Here is a 21,200-nt window from a genome sequence, read left to right on the forward strand (position 1 = left end):
TCAAAGGGCATCCCGCAATTCCCAAAAATAGGAATGAAAATCCCAAAAATGGGATTTTTTACATTTTTGCCCATAGGGTCCACATTTCTTTCAGGGCTGGGAAAATACTTTTGGAGTAAATATAAAACATATTGAGGTTTCCAAAACTGCTTTCAGTTTTCTGATCCCAGCTTTGGGATTTTAGAACATGTCGCCCAAAGTTGAAGTTTTGATAAAAAATAGGTCATATTCGGAAGGACGCAGTGGCAACATTTTCAAAAAATAGGACAAGTTTTTTACGCCAAAGCGTTCTGCGTAAAGATACCTTTTAGAAAACTATAAAATTGTTATATATTCTTAAAGAAAATTTTATTTTATTAATAAAAGAGTTAAGACACATTTTGGGCAAAAAAACGGCAAAAATCTAAAATTTTTTGAATTTTTAAATTAAAAAACGTATATTTTTGGATCTGTAAATGATATTGATCTGAAATTTTTTGTACATTATTGGAAATTTTGTTGTCTAACTAACAAGAAAAAATTGAGTCCATTTGGTCCAAAATTACGCCCGGTATTCAAAAAAAGGCGGACCAAGGTATGGTAAATTTTGTATCACTAAATTTTTAAATGCCTATAACTCGGATATTATAAGAGATAAGTAGTATGTCCAAGCATGTTTTTTCAAGATCTCGTCGAGCGCTTTCAGAAAATATAAAAATCTTTGTATTTGGATGAAAAACAAAAAAATGGCACGAGTTTAAAAATTTTACATGTCGTAGGTACCCTACTTTGAGCCGCCACAGCTCCGTCCCTGGGGTATCTGCGGGGTTCATCTTCAAAACTTAAACTCGAATACTCCTTGGCTACGCTCACGCCAAATTTTATCCCGATCGGATCAGCCGTTTAGAAATGCCAGATTTATTTCCAAAAAATTTCCATTCTGCCCCACTGTGCATTCTTATTTGCAAGCGTTTATAGGCGTCTCATTAACTTCGCTTAGAACTCCACACATTATGTAAGTGAAATTTTAATTTGTCTTAATGATATTGTGGCTTACATTCTAAGCGAGAGCACATCGATGAGGCAGCCTAGGACACTTTTATGTTAAATCTAAGTGGAAGAATAAGTGAAAGCATCACCACTGACTGCCACGAAATATCACTTAGATAAGCGAGTACATAATGTGTATTTTTACCGCTGGGTTATTAATATAAAAGAGAGTAAAAGAGATCAATATGATAATAGTTGTATGAAAATTTTAGTTAAATATAATATTTTTTCACTAGTACATAATGCATTTTGGTTGAAAATTTTACTGATTACTGAAAAAAATTTCAGTATTCAGTAAGATTTGCATTACCAGTATTTTTTACTGTTTACTGAAATTTGTTTTTCAGTAGTCAGTAAAATTTTACTGAATACTGCAATTTTTTCAGTAATCAGTAAAAATTTACTGAATACTGAAAATTTTTTCAGTAACCAGTAAAAATTTACTGATTACTGAGATGTGTAATGCAGTAAAATTATACTGCAGTGTTCCCAGGTATGCTGGGCTGAAAAAAATTTCAGTAAACAGTAAAAAATACTGGTTATGCAAATCTTACTGAATACTGAAATTTTTTTCAGTAATCAGTAAAATTTTCAACCAAAATGCATGATTAGTAAAAAAATATTATATTTAACTAAAATTTTCATACAACTATTATCATATTGATCTCTTTTACTCTCTTTTCTACTAATAACCCAGCGGTAAATGAAACAAAGTACTTAGATAATATTCGATGACATCAGTATGACGTTCTAAGCGAGCAATCTAAGTACTTAGAGTGCAATATATGCGTAATCCAACATATCATGCACTTTAATTATAACATAGATTACGATTTAAGCAGAGAGTTAGCTGCCTTTTTCATGTTGTTTTTTGTTTTTATTTCTTAAAAAAAAAAAACTTAACTAAAGTACCGTTTTATTTTTCTTTTGTATACTACATACATGAAAAGAAGAATATTTTTGTTTCAGTTTAAAGTTGATCTTTTGTAAGTGACGTTGTGTTTTGTTAAAAAAGTTATTTTATTGTAAAAATTTAAAATAATTGTGGTGATCTAAATGGCAGAAACGGACTTAAAAATTGGGGTAAATGTACTTCATATATTCTAGTTTTAATACTGACAATTTCCTCTTGATTATTTACAGGATCTCTAAAGGAAGATTAGCGAAAGTTTCAAAAGAAAATTAAGATTCATTTCATTTATCTTATCTTTTATTGTTTAATTATATTTTTATTGAATTAACTATAATACATGTTTATTATTTGATGATCATTTTTAAATAAAATTGCATAATTTTAAAATAAATATAAAAAATATATATTTTTTCTATAACATAATCGGAAGACATGGTACTTTAACTTACAAATGCAAATAGGATTGTAATCTACATACATTACATTCTTATTTGCAAGCGTTTATAGGCGTCTCATTAACTTCGCTTAGAACTCCACACATAATGTAAGTGAAATATTAATTTGTCTTAATGATATTGTGGCTTACATTATAAGCGAGAGCACATCGATGAGGCAGCCTAGGACACTTTTATGTTAAATCTAAGTGGAAGAATAAGTTAAAGCATCACCACTGACTGCCACGAAATATCACTTAGATAAGCGAGTACATAATGTGTATTTTTACCGCTGGGAATCTAATATTATAAAATATAATAAATGCTTCCAACAACTTTTTATTGGCCGAGAAAATTATATACGATTTAGCCTCTTGTATAAATTTGTACATAGCTAAGTTATTGTCTTCTGAAAAGATTTGCAATCCCAAAAAGTAAAATTTATCGCACTATAGCTACTTGTGATGATAAATATGTATTATATTCAAAAATATGTTGAAAATAGAATTTTCAGTAAATTATTAGATTGTACGGAATAGTGTAAGCACACTTACACTCAGTAAAACTTTACTGAATACTGAAAATTTTTTCAGTAAACAGTAAAAACTTATTTTTACTGCAATTTTACTGGTACTGCAAAGTGCCCATCTATGATATTGACACAAATATAAACATGCCTAAAATTTCGAAATTACCCATCTCTAAAAAATGTGCAAAACTTTTTTTGGAAGACAACAATTATAATTATTTTTCTTATTTTTTCCCAATATAAATATACAAAATTTGTTTTGTTCACATCTCTGAAACTTGTAGGAATTTAATTAAAAAAAAGGAATTTAATTTAAAATTCTCAAAAACAATCTAATTATTTTAAAATAAAAAATAAATAAAGACAAATATGCTAAATTTACAAACCTTGATTCTGCCATATCCAATTTGGACCACGTACGACCCTAATTCCTGGTGGAATTGATGGACGCATTTCTAGAAATATAAATAAAAAGTGGGAAAATATTTATTTTTATTTACATATGAATTCACTTTTTTACTCGAATACGAGTTGTTGTCCTTATAAGATAATGTGATCCTGTTCTAACCTATGGTCAAAAAATTTTAGTTTTTTTAACTTTCAAAAGTAAAGCATTAGGCCAATTACTCTAATAGTTTAGCGAATATTTTGGAGAATACACCTTAATTCTTTACTGCTGTAATTTTAAACATATTTTCAGAGTATTATAATCCAGATAACATAAAATATGTATGTCCCAAAGATTTATTCAAATCAGGCAACCTTAAACCAAAGACTTTGGAGGTCAAAAGTAAAATTGAATATGTACATTAAGATGTCCCGTGGACCACTTTTTTGAAGTAATACATCTCAAACGATGCGTTCAAATGTACTAAATATGAGAAAAAAAAGCAATTATTTTGAGAAGGTCATCAGTTCCCTACCTGCGATTGAAAAACTTGATCTCAGTACAAAGAAAATGTTCTGCAATATTTTCGAAATGGGTCTCAAAAATTCCGTAATTTTGAGCTTATCGCGAGAAAAATAATTAAAAATTTTGTTAGTGTATTTTTGGTTCGCAAAACGACTTTTGGTGTAAAAAATTCTGAAATGGACCAAACCAAATGCCAAACAATTTTATAATATTTTTCTGTATAAGCTAAAAATTACTACAATTTTGGCAGTTCAAAATCGAATATATTTTATTTTTTTTATTATACTGAGGTCGGGATTTTCAATCGCTGGTAGGGAACTGAGGACCATTCGAAAAAAAAATATTTTTTATTTTTCTCGTGTTCAGTACACGAGAATGCTGCACCTTGGGACACTCTAATTTACATATACCAAAATTTATTTAACTAGCCGAAAACATCTGTTGTTAGTATCTTCTTTGTTTTGCATACATAATTAATTATGTTTATAAACTTTGTAAATAAATAAATAAATTACACAGTGAGACGAAATAAACGAAAGTGACAATATTTTTCTGAAAGGTGGATCCGAGTAGAACAGAATATGTTTTTTTTTTAATTTGCCAAACACCTCCAAAATCTTTAAGGTTGATGTCGCTTTGTTACAGAAATTGCAAACTCAATTTGAAAAAACAAAAACACAACTTTAAAAACAAGAGCATAATTTACAAAAACAACCTACACCCTAAATAATTTTCTAGAATGCATAACAATGAAAGTAAAGAAGATCATTCTTATTTAATACTTTTTTTGTACATTTTAATTTGAAATGTTGTTTCTATGTGAAGAAATTATCATTCTTATGTCCATTGAATCTATTTTGTTTATAAATATTCCCATTTTATAATAGTGCAATTTAATCTTCAAAAATGAAAATAGCCAAATATTTCTTTCAGCGCAATTTCATTGAAAATATATCAATAGTGTGTGTGTAGTGGTGATTTTTTTTCATCTGCATCTATATACGCCGGTATATGATTTATAATGACATATATGTAGATATGATGTTTAAGTAACCTGTGCCTCGTTTCTGTAACTCTCGTATCGAGAAGTTTCTCGCATGAAACAGTGAAATTGAAGAAAAAACAATGTGAATTGAAAAAAATATCATTTCTCACATGCAAGTGTTTCTGTAAGAAAATTTTGTGAGAAGTTTCTCACATGAACTGTCAAAAAAACTCACATTTTAAAACGGTGCGGAAAGGAACATTTTAAGTTAAAAAAATTTAATTTAAACATGAATTCTATGACATAATGAAAAAGTAATGTTATATTTATAATTAATTAAGATTAAAATAAATATTGTTCACTAATTTTTAGAAAATAGGAGGAATTTCGGATATACAGAAGCAAATGCTAAAAAAGTACGTGGGCGTAAACTTAGAATTTGCCAAGGGCGAATTTAGTGGGATAATTTTTCGGACAATTTTCATTTAATTTCTACATTTTTTGTTTATTTATTCTTCGTTTATAAATTTGTTCGGCAATTTTTGTTTTCTTCTTTTAATTTTTATGTTTTTGACAGCTGTTTTATTGAAAATTTCCAATTAAAATGTAATTCTCACTTTAAGTTACAGAAACACTTTTTACTCACAAATCGAGAAACGATGGAATTTTTTGTTTCACACTTCTCGATGTGAGAACTTCTCACTAAAAGTTACAGAAACGGGGTACTGGAGAAATATGTGTGCACTTCATCGGCAAAGATATTTTTGATTTCAGTTTTGCATCGTTTTTCATGTTTGGAGATGTTTTTTTAAAGTATTTTGTATAGGAACCGTACTATTTATAAATGTAATAAAAAACTATGTCACTTCATGAGTAAAACAACTTTGTTTTTAAAAAACCGTTAGCTATTGTCGACGTTATTGATTTTTTTTTTTTAATACAAAATTGTTCAAAAACTTATTTTCCTAAAGATGCTTTATATGGCAGATAGGGTTAAATATGGGCCGATCCTCATAAACGTTATTTATGCTGAATTTCATAATTATATTAATGTAATTAAGAGAAATATGGAATTAAAGTCATTTTCTAAAGGAGGATTTGCATGGGGAGTAGTGTCAATAAGGTCCGATAAATACAAAAATCGGTATAAATGAGTTTGCCGTAATCCTTAGTGATATTGCTGAATCTTTAAACAATACGGACTTAGTTGACCCTAGTCCCCATACAAACCCTCCTTCAGAAAATGACTTGAATCCCATAATTCTCTTTTTATATTAATATGACGATGCACAGTGGTATAGGAAAAAAAAAAGAGGGAAATAATTCGGTAACTTCTAAACGGTTAATCCGATTTTAATGAAATTTGGTGTGCACAAAGAGGAGGTGTTGTCGAGTTTAGGTTTTGAATTTGGACCTTATAGGCCAACCTGGGGCCCGGCGGGGGGTCCTCAATTTAGGACACCTCGGCTATGTTAAATTTTTAAAACGATCCTATTTCTTCATTTGAGTTCCGATTTAAAAAAAATTTCGTATATAGAATCTCCTCATCGAGCACTATCGCAAAAACTGAATAAAAAACATTTTTTAATTTTTTTTAAAAAAAGTATTCCGCGAATTTTTTAATTTTCAAAAATTATATACAGTTTTGAAAAATAGACAAAATTACCTTTCCATTGATATATAACATGCCTACCTAATGTTTTTTAAGTGACAAATTAATTAGGGAAAACTCAACATCTTTTAGAAAATTTACCTAGCACTATTATTTTCATCCATATATGTAACAAATTTAAGAGTTAACCTTATGGATGAAAATAATAGTGCTAGGCAAATTTTCTAAAAGATGTTGAGTTTTCCCTAATTAATTTGTCACTTAAAAAACATTAGGTAGGCATGTTATATATCAATGGAAAGGTAATTTTGTCTATTTTTCAAAACTGTATATAATTTTTGAAAATTAAAAAATTCGCGGAATACTTTTTTTAAAAAAAATTAAAAAATGTTTTTTATTCAGTTTTTGCGAAGATACAAATTTTTCAAATTGCAATAAAAATTTTATTTATGAATATTTTTTGATGAAATTTTACAGTTAGGTAGATTTTTTTACTCAAAATCCAAAATTAAATAAAAATTTCGAATTTTCTTATTAGGAATCCCGGAATTCCCAAAAAAGTTTTAAAAAATCCCAAAAATGGGATTTTTTGGTTTTTTGCCTATTATATCCATACCAGGGGCGGGGTTATCGAAACCCGTTACAAAATGATTAAGAACTTATTGGGTCATATAAAACAGGTCACTATAATTTGATATCGACTATGCGATTTGAGAATTTTTGCTCAAAATTTAATTTTCCATAAAAAATAGGGTTTTTTTGGATGGACCTGGTCCCCTCGGTATCAAAAATTTTTAGGTTTTGTTTCATTTATCGTATTTTATGTAAAGTCAGCTTTCCAAAAAGTATAAATTCTATATACATCTTCTTAGAAACTTTTTAGATAACTTAAAAAGAAAAAGATACTTTTTTCCCAAAAAAATGACAAAAAATCGCCTTTTTTTAATTTTTTAAATTTAAATGCCTATAACTTTGGACTCAGTCATGATTTTTACATAATTCTTTCACTGCTTGGTATATAAACTTGTTGTTAAGCAAATAAAAAAAAATGGCGAAAATCGGAAATATTTGGACCTGCTATTATCAAAAAAACTAAAGTAAGGACGGTAAAAATTTTAAAATTTTAATATTCAAATGCGAATATCTCCTAAACTATAAGAGATAATTTACTGCTACGACGACATTTTTTATAGTGCTCGATGAGGAGATTCTATATACGAAATTTTTTTTAAATCGGAACTCAAATGAAGAAATAGGATCGTTTTAAAAATTTAACATAGCCGAGGTGTCCTAATTTGAGGACCCCCCGCCGGGCCCCTGGTTGGCCTATAAGGTCCAAATTCAAAACCTAAACTCGACAACACCTCCTCTTTGTGCATACCAAATTTCATTAAAATCGGATTAACCGTTTAGAAGTTACCGAATTATTTCCCTCTTTTTTTTTTCCTATACCACTGTGCGATGAAATCTAGCATAATGCCCTAATTCTGTTAGACGATTATGTCGTCTTGTCTGAGGAAGAAAAGTAGTCGAATTTACGTTTCTTCATGTCAATATATTTTTTTCGTCTATGTTACGTGGTTTGTGTCTATGATTTACGTCATTGTCAAACTATTGTTACCAATATATATATATATATATATATAGATTATATATATATATATATATATATATATATATATAGATATATATATATATATATATATATATATATATATATATATATATATATATATATATATATATATATATATATATATATATATCTATATATATATATATATATATATCTATATATATATATATATATATATATATATATATATATATATATATATATTTTAAATATTTATATATTTTGCTTTACATTTATACATTTTAAACATTTGGCAATAATATTTTTTTAATAAAATTGACAAATACAAAATTTTAATTAATAACAATTTGTGGAAAAAATATGGCAGATTGTACCAAAAAAAGAACGTAAGTATACAATTTGCATTTTTTATTCTTTTTTATTATAAATACATTTTATACATTGAAAATAACAACAACCGAGCAGTTCGAGTTTTTATGTAGGGAAATTAAAAAGTGCCCAGAAATAGCTTCAAACAAACCCGTGTTTGGAGGAAGCAAAGCCAAGATTGAGGGTTGACATAACTGCAAAATTAAATGGTCTTGGACCTCCCCAAAGAGAAGTTGGGGAATGGAAAAAGGTGAGTATCAGTGTAGTTATCATAAACAACAAAATAACATTTTTTTAAGGTTTGGGCGGAACTGAAATCCAGAACCAAAAATAAGTTGTCGGAGAACCACAAATCCTTAACAGGTACTGGAGGCCCTTACCAAGAAGATACGCTATCTCCACTGGAGGAAATGGTAGACGAAGCCATTAATATAAGATCAGCAGCACTACCACCTGGAAACGCGATAGGTTTAGAGGAAAATATATGTCCAACCTCTTACACTAAAGCTGATTGTGGTCAAACTAATTCGAAGAAGAGGGTCGCTGATTCTACCACTGATTTGCTGAGGGAGCAAGTAAACCAGCAAAAGAAAATGCTAACATATTTGGAAGAACTAAATGCGACACAAAAACGAATTGCCGATTCCACAGAAAAATTTGCAAACATTGCAGAAAAGTTTTTTAATTATGTATCATCAGATGAATAAACTACAGTTTATTTTATTTTAAAAATATATAAATAGTGTTTATAAAAAAACTCAAAGGTAGATAAATTGATAGATAGATAGATAGATAGATAGATAGATAGATAGATAGATAGATAGATAGATAGATAGATAGATAGATAGATAGATAGATAGATAGATAGATAGATAGATAGATAGATAGATAGATAGATAGATAGATAGATAGATAGATAGATAGAAGAGTGTTGGTTGAAGAAACGAATCCAACAAAAGAAAACATTTTTAATATTTTAAAAAATTAAGCAGACTACAAAATTTTATTCGTCTGGTTTGAAGTTTTGAAACTTCCACAATATTTTTAGTGAATCAAATATTTTACGTTATTAAGAGTTTTTATCACAGACAACAACCATTATTGACTTCAAGAATTCAAAAACAAATACTCAAATGTGTGAGGAAGAAAATTCGTCCAATATCGTCTAACAGAATTAGGGCATAAATAACTTTTATATAAACATAAATCCTTCCACCAAATTATGGCTCATATTTAACTAGAAACCGGTAAATCGGTTAACCGGTTTTTTCCTTGTCGGAAACCCGACCGGTCTCGAATAGTTCATACTTTCGAATTATTCGAGTGGCCGGTTTTTTTATTGATGAAATTTTCATTAAAATCGGATTAACCGTTTAGAAGTTACCGAATTATTTCCCTCTTTTTTTTTTCCTATACCACTGTGCGATGAAATCTAGCATAATGCCCTAATTCTGTTAGACGATTATGTCGTCTTGTCTGAGGAAGAAAAGTAGTCGAATTTACGTTTCTTCATGTCAATATATTTTTTTCGTCTATGTTACGTGGTTTGTGTCTATGATTTACGTCATTGTCAAACTATTGTTACCAATATATATATATATATATATATATATATATATATATATATATATTTTAAATATTTATATATTTTGCTTTACATTTATACATTTTAAACATTTGGCAATAATATTTTTTTAATAAAATTGACAAATACAAAATTTTAATTAATAACAATTTGTGGAAAAAATATGGCAGATTGTACCAAAAAAAGAACGTAAGTATACAATTTGCATTTTTTATTCTTTTTTATTATAAATACATTTTATACATTGAAAATAACAACAACCGAGCAGTTCGAGTTTTTATGTAGGGAAATTAAAAAGTGCCCAGAAATAGCTTCAAACAAACCCGTGTTTGGAGGAAGCAAAGCCAAGATTGAGGGTTGACATAACTGCAAAATTAAATGGTCTTGGACCTCCCCAAAGAGAAGTTGGGGAATGGAAAAAGGTGAGTATCAGTGTAGTTATCATAAACAACAAAATAACATTTTTTTAAGGTTTGGGCGGAACTGAAATCCAGAACCAAAAATAAGTTGTCGGAGAACCACAAATCCTTAACAGGTACTGGAGGCCCTTACCAAGAAGATACGCTATCTCCACTGGAGGAAATGGTAGACGAAGCCATTAATATAAGATCAGCAGCACTACCACCTGGAAACGCGATAGGTTTAGAGGAAAATATATGTCCAACCTCTTACACTAAAGCTGATTGTGGTCAAACTAATTCGAAGAAGAGGGTCGCTGATTCTACCACTGATTTGCTGAGGGAGCAAGTAAACCAGCAAAAGAAAATGCTAACATATTTGGAAGAACTAAATGCGACACAAAAACGAATTGCCGATTCCACAGAAAAATTTGCAAACATTGCAGAAAAGTTTTTTAATTATGTATCATCAGATGAATAAACTACAGTTTATTTTATTTTAAAAATATATAAATAGTGTTTATAAAAAAACTCAAAGGTAGATAAATAGATAGATAGATAGATAGATAGATAGATAGATAGATAGATAGATAGATAGAAGAGTGTTGGTTGAAGAAACGAATCCAACAAAAGAAAACATTTTTAATATTTTAAAAAATTAAGCAGACTACAAAATTTTATTCGTCTGGTTTGAAGTTTTGAAACTTCCACAATATTTTTAGTGAATCAAATATTTTACGTTATTAAGAGTTTTTATCACAGACAACAACCATTATTGACTTCAAGAATTCAAAAACAAATACTCAAATGTGTGAGGAAGAAAATTCGTCCAATATCGTCTAACAGAATTAGGGCATAAATAACTTTTATATAAACATAAATCCTTCCACCAAATTATGGCTCATATTTAACTAGAAACCGGTAAATCGGTTAACCGGTTTTTTCCTTGTCGGAAACCCGACCGGTCTCGAATAGTTCATACTTTCGAATTATTCGAGTGGCCGGTTTTTTTATTGATGAAATTTTCTTTAAATTTTAGAAAAAAAATAACAACATTTATATACATTTTGTGTTCATTTTTGTTTATGTCTTTTGTCATCTTCATTTTAAAACTTTGATTAATATTTATTTTTGTAAATTAAAACAAGTTTTATTAATTCATTAAAGTCAAATAGCTTAAAATACCTTCATTAAACTATTGACAAATATAAGATTTTTTTTCGTAGGCTCAACCCTAAGTTGATTTATAAATTTTTTTCTCAGATCTCAGATTTTTTCGCTAATTTTAGGTTTATAGCGAAAACTAATTATGATTTCTTTTATAATAAAATCTAAAACTTATAATTTTATCGTTTACACATTTGTAAAAAAATCTCAGAAAAATTTTAAAAGATTATATTTTGGGAACAAGTCTCTAATCTAGGTTGTATTGGATTAATAGATGAATATTTGACAAGCTTCCAATTGACCAGCACTGTTTTTAGGCAATGTGGAATGCCCCTCTGTCAACCAAATGATAGCCAAATTCCTTTTTCATAGTCTATATGTATGTTTAATATAATGCTATATTAGATAATTATCAATAATTGCAATAATTTATAAAAAATTGCAATAAAAATAAGAAAATGTGCAATAGCGATGTTAATTTTGTAGCAAAATACAGTGCGAGACGAAAATGTGTAAATGATAGTAAAATATCTAATCTTTTGGTCTAATATTTAAACTAAAAACGATATTTAAAAAAGTTTTATGTTTTTTAAAAGGGTATTGATAGAAGATATTTTTGAGCTAAAATAAATAAAAAAATCTACTTAATTATACTTCAGAAAAATAAAAAAAATAAATTTATATTAGATATTTATCAATAATTGCAACAATTTATCAAAAATTGCAATAAAAATAAGAAAATGTACAATAGTGATGTTAATTTTGTAGCAAAATACATATTCGTTATTCGGACACTTTTAATAATAATTTAAAATTATATGTTATACTAGCTATACCCAGTGTGCTACGCTACCCTCATCGTAATGAAATAACATAAATAATTACAGATTCCTAGGTTCAATATTTCATAGATTTTCAATCAATAATGATTGTTTATAGTTTCAATATTACTGGAAACTCAAAAAATATTAGTTGGAGAAAGAAAATGTAACAGAAACTCCCTTTTTAGATTTTAGTTGAATACGGATGGTGCATGTTAAATTTTCAACCAGAAGTTCCTCTCATACAGATTTTTATGTTTTTAGGTTCAATATTATAGAAAATTCAAAAAGTATTATTAAAAAGTACCAGAAAGTCTCTTTTTATATATTTTCGTTCAACCAGGATACTACGTGTTTCATTTTATGTTTAGACATAAGACTTTAAATAAAAGACATCTTTTATATAATTTCATGTTTCTATGTTCAATATTATCGAAAATTTAAAACGTACCAGTTAAAGAACAGAAAAGTACCAGAAAATACTCCATTTTAGATTTTAATTCACATAAGTCCCTGAATGCTTAGTTTTGAGTTTCTATGTTTAATATAATTGAAAACTCAAAAAGTACCAGTTGATGAACGAAAAGGTACCAAAGGGTTCTCTTTTATAGGTTCTTATTTACTCTGGGATCTAAATGCCTAATTTTATGTGTCCAGGTTCAATATTATAGTAAATTCAAAAAGTACCAAAAATTCCCCTTCTATAGGTTCTCATTTACTCCGGGCTCTACATGCTTAATTTCATGTTTCTAGGTTCAATATTATAGAAAACACAAAAAGTACCAGTTAAAGAACGAAAAAGTACCAAAAAGACCCCATTCATGGGTTCTCATTTACTCCGGTTTCTACATGCTAAATTTCATGTTTCTAGATTCAGTATTATAGAAAATTTAAAAAGTACCTTTTGAAGATCGAAAAAGTTCAAAAAGTCTCCTTTTATAGGTTCTCCTTTACTCTGGGCTCTACATCCTTAATTTCATGTTTCTAGGTTCAATATTATAGAAAACTGAAAAAGTACCAGTTAAAGAACGAAAAAGTGCCAAAAAGTCCCCTTTTCTATGTTCTCATTTACTCCGGTCTCTACATGCTTAATTTATGTTTTATAGAATCTCATTTCCTCCGGGCTTTACATGCTTAATTTCATGATTCTAGGTGCAATATTATAGAAAACTCAAAACGTACCTTTTGAAGAACGAAAAAATTCCAAAATGTCCCTTTTTATACGTTCTCACTTCGTACGTTCTCAATTCAAAAAGTACATTTTGGAGAACGAAAAAGTACCAAAAAGTCCTCTTTTATGGGTTCTCGTTTACTCCGGCTGTACATGCTTAATTTCATGTTTCTACGTTCAATATTATAGAAAACTCAAAAAGTACCAGTTAAAAAACTAAAAAGTACCAAAAAGTCGCCTTTTATGGGTTCTCATTTACTCCGGTCTCTACGTGCATAATTTCATGTTTCTAGGTTTAATATTATAGAAAATTCAAAAATTACCTTTTGAAGAACGAAAAAGTACCAAAAAGTCCCTTTTTATACGTTCTCACTTACTTCGGGCTCTACATGCTTAATTTCATGTTTCTGGGTGCAATATTATAGATAATTCAAAAAGTACCTTTTGAAGAACGAAAAAGTACCAAAAAATCCCATTTTATAGATTCTCACTTTATCTGGACTATACATTCTTAATTTCATGTTTCTAGGTTCAATAAATTCAAAAAGTACATTTTGTAGAACGAAAAAGTACCAAAAGGTACTCACTTACTTGGGGAACTACATGCTTAATTTCATGTTCTTAGGTTTATTATAGAAAATTCAAAAATTCCCTTTTAGAGAACGAAAAAGTACAAAAAACTCCCCTTTTATAGATTTTCATTAACTCCAGGCTCCACATGCTTAATATCATGTTTCTAGGATCATATTATAAAAAACACAAAAGTATCAGTTGAAAAACGAAAAGTACCAAAAAATAGTCCTTTGTATCGGAGTTCCAAGTAACACCCCATTGGTATATTTAGTGTTACTAAATCTATCAATTTCGAATCATTCTCTTTACTTTAATAAATTTCTTTCTTAAAATCTTTAAATTTAGTTTGTTTATATTTTAACAAAACAAATGCATAAAAATGGTCATAATGGTCTTTAAAGTATGTAAAAAAATAAATTCAAAAAATTGTTTTACTCTCTTCTTTATGTCATCTATTTGCATTTCCAAAATCTGGGCGCCTTAGTTTAGTCCTTTTGACTGGTACAACTTAATATTATTATTTTTCAGACTATTAATTTCTGCTAACTTTGTTTTCAGTCCCATTATTATTTTTTTACAAAAGTGTCATCCGAATTTTGGAAATATAGTTAGTCACATTTAAGTTCAGTATTCCTATGGTCTAAGCATTTAATTTTTTGGCCATGTGGGGACTTCTATAAATAGTCCATCAACATTTACCGATGCAAAAAAACGAGTTTCGGGGAACGTCCTTTTATCCTAATTTCTTAGATGAAAAGTTGTAAGGAGTATTACTATATTTATGAAAATTGAGGTTTTAAAGTGAAATTTGGCATAACATCTAACTTTTAGGTTAGATGCAGTGTGACCCGGTCTCGAAAAATGTTGCGGCTAAATCCCATCCAAATTAATGCTAGAAAAAATGCTAAATTAATTTTAAAATGCCAAATAAATGCAAAAATTTTTTAAGCGATTTCATGAACAATTCATTTTAATTTGTAACTGTAATTCATTGTAATTTAAGTAAGAAAGTATATTCTGTCGTGGTTGGCCAATGATAAACTACCCCAGATATGAGTATAAAATGTAATAAAGCATTTATGTTGAATTGTACCTTGGTTCCGATATATTTAAACCAATTTTCTGAGAAAGGCTTTATACATTTGTATATCGTCACCTGAAAGGCAAACGGCCCGAACTATATATCAAAAAACAAAAGGAAGGTAAAAATTCCAATTTATCCATTTTTCCTTACGCCATTATCAACTACCATAACAAATTATAGGTTTTACTATTAAATAATTTGTTTATTGAATAACAAGAAATCGCGTTGATAGAAACAAACTTTTCAACTTAAATAGTTTTTGGTTCCCCTGTAAAATTTTTAAAATTTAAGATAGGGCCGTTTGCGTTTTAGGTGATGATATGTATGGGCGCTAGGTAAAATAAAGGACCGACTTTAACCATTTTTAAAAGGTTTTGTCATTGGACCAATAAAGCGTATGTGCCAATTGAAAAAAAATTTCAATCTGTATGAAACAGTCAGACTTACATGGCTTAATCGATTCAGAAAATTATTCTTTGCCGATTGGTATACTCAAACGTGGTATAAAACAACAGAAATGCTAAAAATTATTTCAAAATTTTTGTAAATTTAGCAAATAAAATGGATACACCACATAGAGTATAGGATCAACAAGGCACATCGGTGCTGTGCGATATGTAGGAGAACTATAGGCATGAAATGGGGTCTTAGTCCTACTATGACAAATTGGATTTATAAAAGTGTAATTAGACCAATTCTAGCTTATGCTTCAATAATCTGGTGAACTGTTTCGGACAAAAAGTGTAATATCAAACTACTACAGGGAGTTCAGCGTACAAGTTGCTTGGGTATAAGTGGTGCCAAAGCTCTGGAAACGTTGCTAGATATTCCACCCATTGAAACATATTTAAGATATGAGGGGGCGCTTACAGCCGAAAGTCTCTTTACTTTAGGCGAACTGGCCAAAAGCGATTATAGGACACGTAACTGGACACATTGGAAGGTTATACACAATCATCGGACGTGCCTGATCGCATACCAGACACAGAATATGTCGGAAACTTTGAAACGCTGATCCCAGATAGAATGTCTTGGTCAAGCGGAAAACTAGAGAAATACTAGTAGAAATCCGTTGTTATACGGATGGCTCTAAATTGGGGGATAAAGTGGGACTGGGGTTCTATATTGAAGAACTCAGAAACATAAATATATCACCGTTTACCTAATGTGATATGTGAAAATTGTATTAGAATAAATATGCCGCCCACGGCCCTTAATATATTCACCGACAGCCAGAAGGCAATTAGGGCGATATAAGGTGGTAGAATTAAATCTAAGACCGTATTGGATTGTAAGAAAGCTTTAACTGAATACTCTCTCAGAGATAACGTTTATATCATATGGGTACCAGGACATTCGGTAGTAGTCGGCAACGAAATGGCGAATGTAATAGCTTTAAAGGGAAGGGAGCTCGAGGTAGTTAACCTGACGAACACAAAACCAACAGTGAACCACAATGATCCTGATGAGAACATGACGAGAGATCTCTTCATAGATAGTATTATGAGTGGACACACAGGATTACGAGCACATCTATACAAAATTGGCCATGCGGATTCAGACAAATGTAGAGCATGTGGAGAGGACAGTGAAACTCTAGAGCACTTTCTTTGCCACTGTCAAGTATTCGTCGAAGTTAGATCGAAGTATCTTGGAAGTGATGTTATTCCGGAAATAACATTCCTGACTAACACTGATTGGAAAATTCTTAGGAATTACGTCCAGGAAACTGAGTTTCTGAACATTGAAAAATAATATACTCAGTGAACAATTTTTTCATGAAAAGGAGCGCTCAACAGGCCAGATAATGAAACACTTTAAAAATGGTTTTCATGTCACAAAAATATTGAAAATTCCGTTGAAATAATCTTAAATCTCGGTGAATAGATGTCAGGTTTATAACTCATACTTCCAAGATTTTTTCGGAAAAAATATAAATGAGAATGTATGAAGTGAATAATGAGGGATATATTCAAATCCGTAAGTTTGTAATTCTGGAATAAATTGTCAATCATATTTCCGAAATTTATGTATTTTTTTTAATTAAAAAAAAAACGTGACAACAAAATTACTAAAAATTTGGTAAAAATAAAAAGAATAAAAAAGAATAAGAGGTCCTAATTTTATATTATTGATTTTTTCAATGCTCATTTTGAATAAATTAACAAGAACTCCTAAAGGATGATGAAATTTAAAAAAAAAATAAATTTTGGCGTATAGGAAAAAATTAAATTTGTTAATTAACCATCATACATAGCTTTTTCCAAAATTATATGTTTCATTCCAACCAACAAAAAGTATTAATTTGTAAAAAAGCGTTATTTACATATATATTTGAAAATACTGAACGTATTTGTAAAAATATATGAAATCTCTTGAATTATAATTTAAAAAAAACATTGGGTTCCAGAAAAATGTTTTATAATAGAACATTTTAAAGTATCCACTTGTATAGTAAAGTATCGAAAATATAAAGCCTTTAAAATAGTCCCTCGATAACTTCAAATAACAAATTCTACTTTTATGTGAAATCGTAATTTTTATGTTATTTATCTTCATGAATCTTTTTGCTTTATTTTGAATCACAGTGTAAATTACTACATTTCTAATAATTGTGTTTGGGTAGGCATTTAATTCTGATTTTTCCCGGTTAAAGCTATTTCCAATATAAATCTTTTCTGGTCATCTGGGAACATTTATAACACAAAATGCATATGTAATAAAATTTATGGTTGCAAAAATTTGTCTTTTTTTTTGTTTATATACTAAAATTGCAAAAAAAGCTGAAAATGCTAAAAATATTTTTTAAAAATGCTAAATAAAATGACAAATGCTTAATTAAAATTTTACAGCTAACTCAAAATAAAAAGTGCTAAATCTAGCTGCAAAATGCTAAAATGGTCACACTAGTTAGATGTTATGCCGATGAAATGCACACATATTTCTCCAGGTTACTTAAACATCATATATGTATGCCATTATAAAGACCTCAGCTTCATTTGGTGTTTGGTAAATTTCAAAAACAGATTCTTGTTTTACTCGGATCCACCTTTCAGAAAAATATTTTTGTCGCATAGTGTTATTTAGCTAGCTATACCCAGTGTGCTACGCTATCCTAAAAATAATATAAATAAACAAGTATTTATATGTACAATATTTTAAAACTCTTTCTTCTTTAGTTTCTAAAGATGTCATTTCCGGTATTGATAATTTCCTCCAAAACATTCATATTGATGGTAAAGTAAATACATTTACAAATATAGAGAACTCATGCCTGCTGAATTTTCCCATACATTCGAACTTACAGTGCTCGACAAAACTAAAGCACGAACTTTTACTTGTTAGAAAGAAGCTCACTAAAAATTCAATAGGGTATCGATTATTCGACATTTTCCAAAAACCGGTTTTCGAATAGTTCGAATAGTTGACATTTCAAAAAAACCGGTTGATATTTTTCAAATTCAGAAAAAACCGGTTGACCGGTCTTATATTATAAATAACAAAATCTATTTTATTTTGAAAAAATTAACGTTTATGTTTAAATTTGATGGCCCGAAGTGATTTTTAATTTAGATATAGTCGTCTGATTTACATTATTTCTTTAATGTAAAAAAAAATTGGAAAAAAGTGGAACACTTCTGTTAAATATAAGAAACTATGTAATCCTACCTAAAATCCATGTTTAGACAATTTTCATAGGCATTCCAACACATCAATAATAGTTTAGCCGCCAGTATTGTAATTGAAATATAATCTTAAGATTGATAAAATTTAATCAAATAGTTATTCCAATAAATTTAAAAAATAAAATTTGTTAATTTATTAGGAAAATCAAAAAAGTTTAACCAAAGGTACGTTAGAAAAATATACTCTAGTTCCTGGACTCCAATATTTTTAAAATTTAGACGGGCTGTATTATTATTTACTTCAAAATTTAATTTAAGTAATCTTTGAATACAAAGGAAATAAAAGTTTTCGAAACCGGTTTTTTAAAAGCAAAAAAAAAACGGGTTATCGATATTCGAAAAATCGACATTTAGATAAAAACCGACACTGGTAAAGCAGAAAAAACCGGTTGAAAAACCGAGTCGATCACCCTATTAAATACCAATCATTGACATAAATTTGTAAAAAAAAAACATATTTATGAAACTTTAATTATAAGCCACTTTCAATCACCAAACTTTGGTTGTAGTGGTGGACCCCGAAAAATCATCAAACGGCAGGACCAGCAATCATCAAACGGCAGGACCGGCAATTCGGATATGTATTAAAAATGGTTCTATTATATTAACAAGGTCCATGACAATTCAATTACTAAACTATCCAAAGACGAACTGCGGGAGGCTGCTCGAAGTCATATCGATGTAAAAACGTATTTTATATTCCCTAAAATATATTTCTAAATGATTTGATTCGACCGAAATTTTATACAAAGAACATTTTCATAAACTAAAAATTTTGATTACAAAAAACCAATTTTTATACCCTATACCACTTAAATCGGTTCATCATTTCACCTAGCCGCCATACAACTGTAACCCCCAAATAGGGCTTTTGAGCCCATTATTATGTTAACTGTTCTAGTATCTCTACCAAAATCGGCACAACTTACTTTTGTGTAAATCTGAATGTTACTGGTGATTTTCGTAATTATCGGGCTTCATTGACCCTAGCCCCCGTACAAAGTCCCCTTCAGAAAATGATTTAAAAATCAATATAAAATCACTTTTTTTGTCAACAATTGCTTAAAGCTTCATTTTTACATACTATTCACCGGTGTAGATATCCTATGGTCGACCTGACTATACATTCTTACTAGGGATGCCAAACGGGAATTCCCGATTCCCGAAAATCCCGGGATTTTCGGTATTTTAAAATTCCGAAGTTTAAGTGTTTTTCCGCTAAATGTATACATTATAAAATATTAAATAAGAGAATTTAAATAGATTTTGATTAAAAAATAAGCAGTGTCATAAAATTTTAAACATTTTGGCCTCTTTTTAAATCGAATTACATTATTCATTAAGTAATTTTTTAGACGTAATATGACTCTACTAACTTACAAGCTAAAATATCAAATATAAAAAGGGCAATAAATAGGCATAGATACTATCGGATACCTAAAAATAAGAAGTAAGAAATTATGATTTAGTTTTCACAATAAAGCGTTTGAGTTGATTTGTACCTCGCCTCCGATATATTTATGCAATTTATGGTTAAAAAACTAATTTTTTGAAATATGATTTATATGGGGGGTTTTCCGAAGCCCCCATAGGAGCCGATCCTCATAAAATTTGGAGGATTAATTAACGGTTACATACAATGTATTTATGCTGAATTTCACTGTGGCAATAGTCTTTTTAAGCGATTTGTGGACATTAAAGTCATTTTTTGAAGGGGGTTTTGAATGTGGCTAGGGTCAAAAGAGGCCCGAAATTCAACAGGGTCTTCAAGGCTAGTATAAAACTTGGTTGTGCCGTTTTTTGTCGATCTACGAGTATATTAAACATAATTATAAGCTCAAAAGCCCTACTCGGGACAAACCCAATATATCAGAATCTATACTGACAGTTAACCTGTTAATAAGATGGCGAGATGATAATTCCCTTATTTGGGTAAGAGGACAAGGGATATAACTGGAAATAATATTGCTGATACCTTGGCAAAAGCTGCAACTACGATGGCTATACTTGATATAGACCAGTTCTGTAGTGTTTACGGTCATTAAAAACCATATACCCGATATTCAGCTCAAGACGGTTGGTCACATCAGTACACTTGCTCAAAGGTGCTGTAGCCTCGTACGGATCCTCATAAATCATACTACCTACATTGCAGGTTTCAACAAATTGTAAATTTGGAAACGATGCAAGACGTATGGGTCTTCATAAATAGGTTTTTAGTCTACTATTCAGTACCTGGGATGGAAATTTTATGAATTTATATTGAAAAATTGACCGAGTATACCCTTGTACCGCTGTATCTAGAAAGCACTATATTTAAATAATTATTTTATT

General features: G+C 29.4%; 1 protein-coding gene across 6 annotated transcripts in view; it reads right to left on the reverse strand.

Moving 5' to 3' along the window:
- LOC119601601 (E3 ubiquitin-protein ligase MIB2) overlaps nt 1-21,200 on the reverse strand; it is a 184,610-nt gene that overhangs the window by 116,313 nt on the left and 47,097 nt on the right. For 5 of the 6 annotated variants that reach the window (XM_037952633.1, XM_037952629.1, XM_037952627.1 and 2 more), the window contains one exon: nt 3,292-3,360. In XM_037952633.1, the coding sequence (XP_037808561.1) occupies nt 3,292-3,358 (67 nt within the window). In that variant the 5' untranslated portion in view covers nt 3,359-3,360. Of the gene's footprint in view, nt 1-3,291; nt 3,371-21,200 lie in introns of those variants that run through there. The other variant, XM_037952628.1, reaches the window with a different exon arrangement.

This window comes from Lucilia sericata, unplaced genomic scaffold, assembly GCF_015586225.1.
Source record: "Lucilia sericata isolate MDLA Ls3-8-SP2 unplaced genomic scaffold, ASM1558622v1 Contig000177F_arrow, whole genome shotgun sequence".
NCBI lineage: Eukaryota > Metazoa > Arthropoda > Insecta > Diptera > Calliphoridae > Lucilia > Lucilia sericata.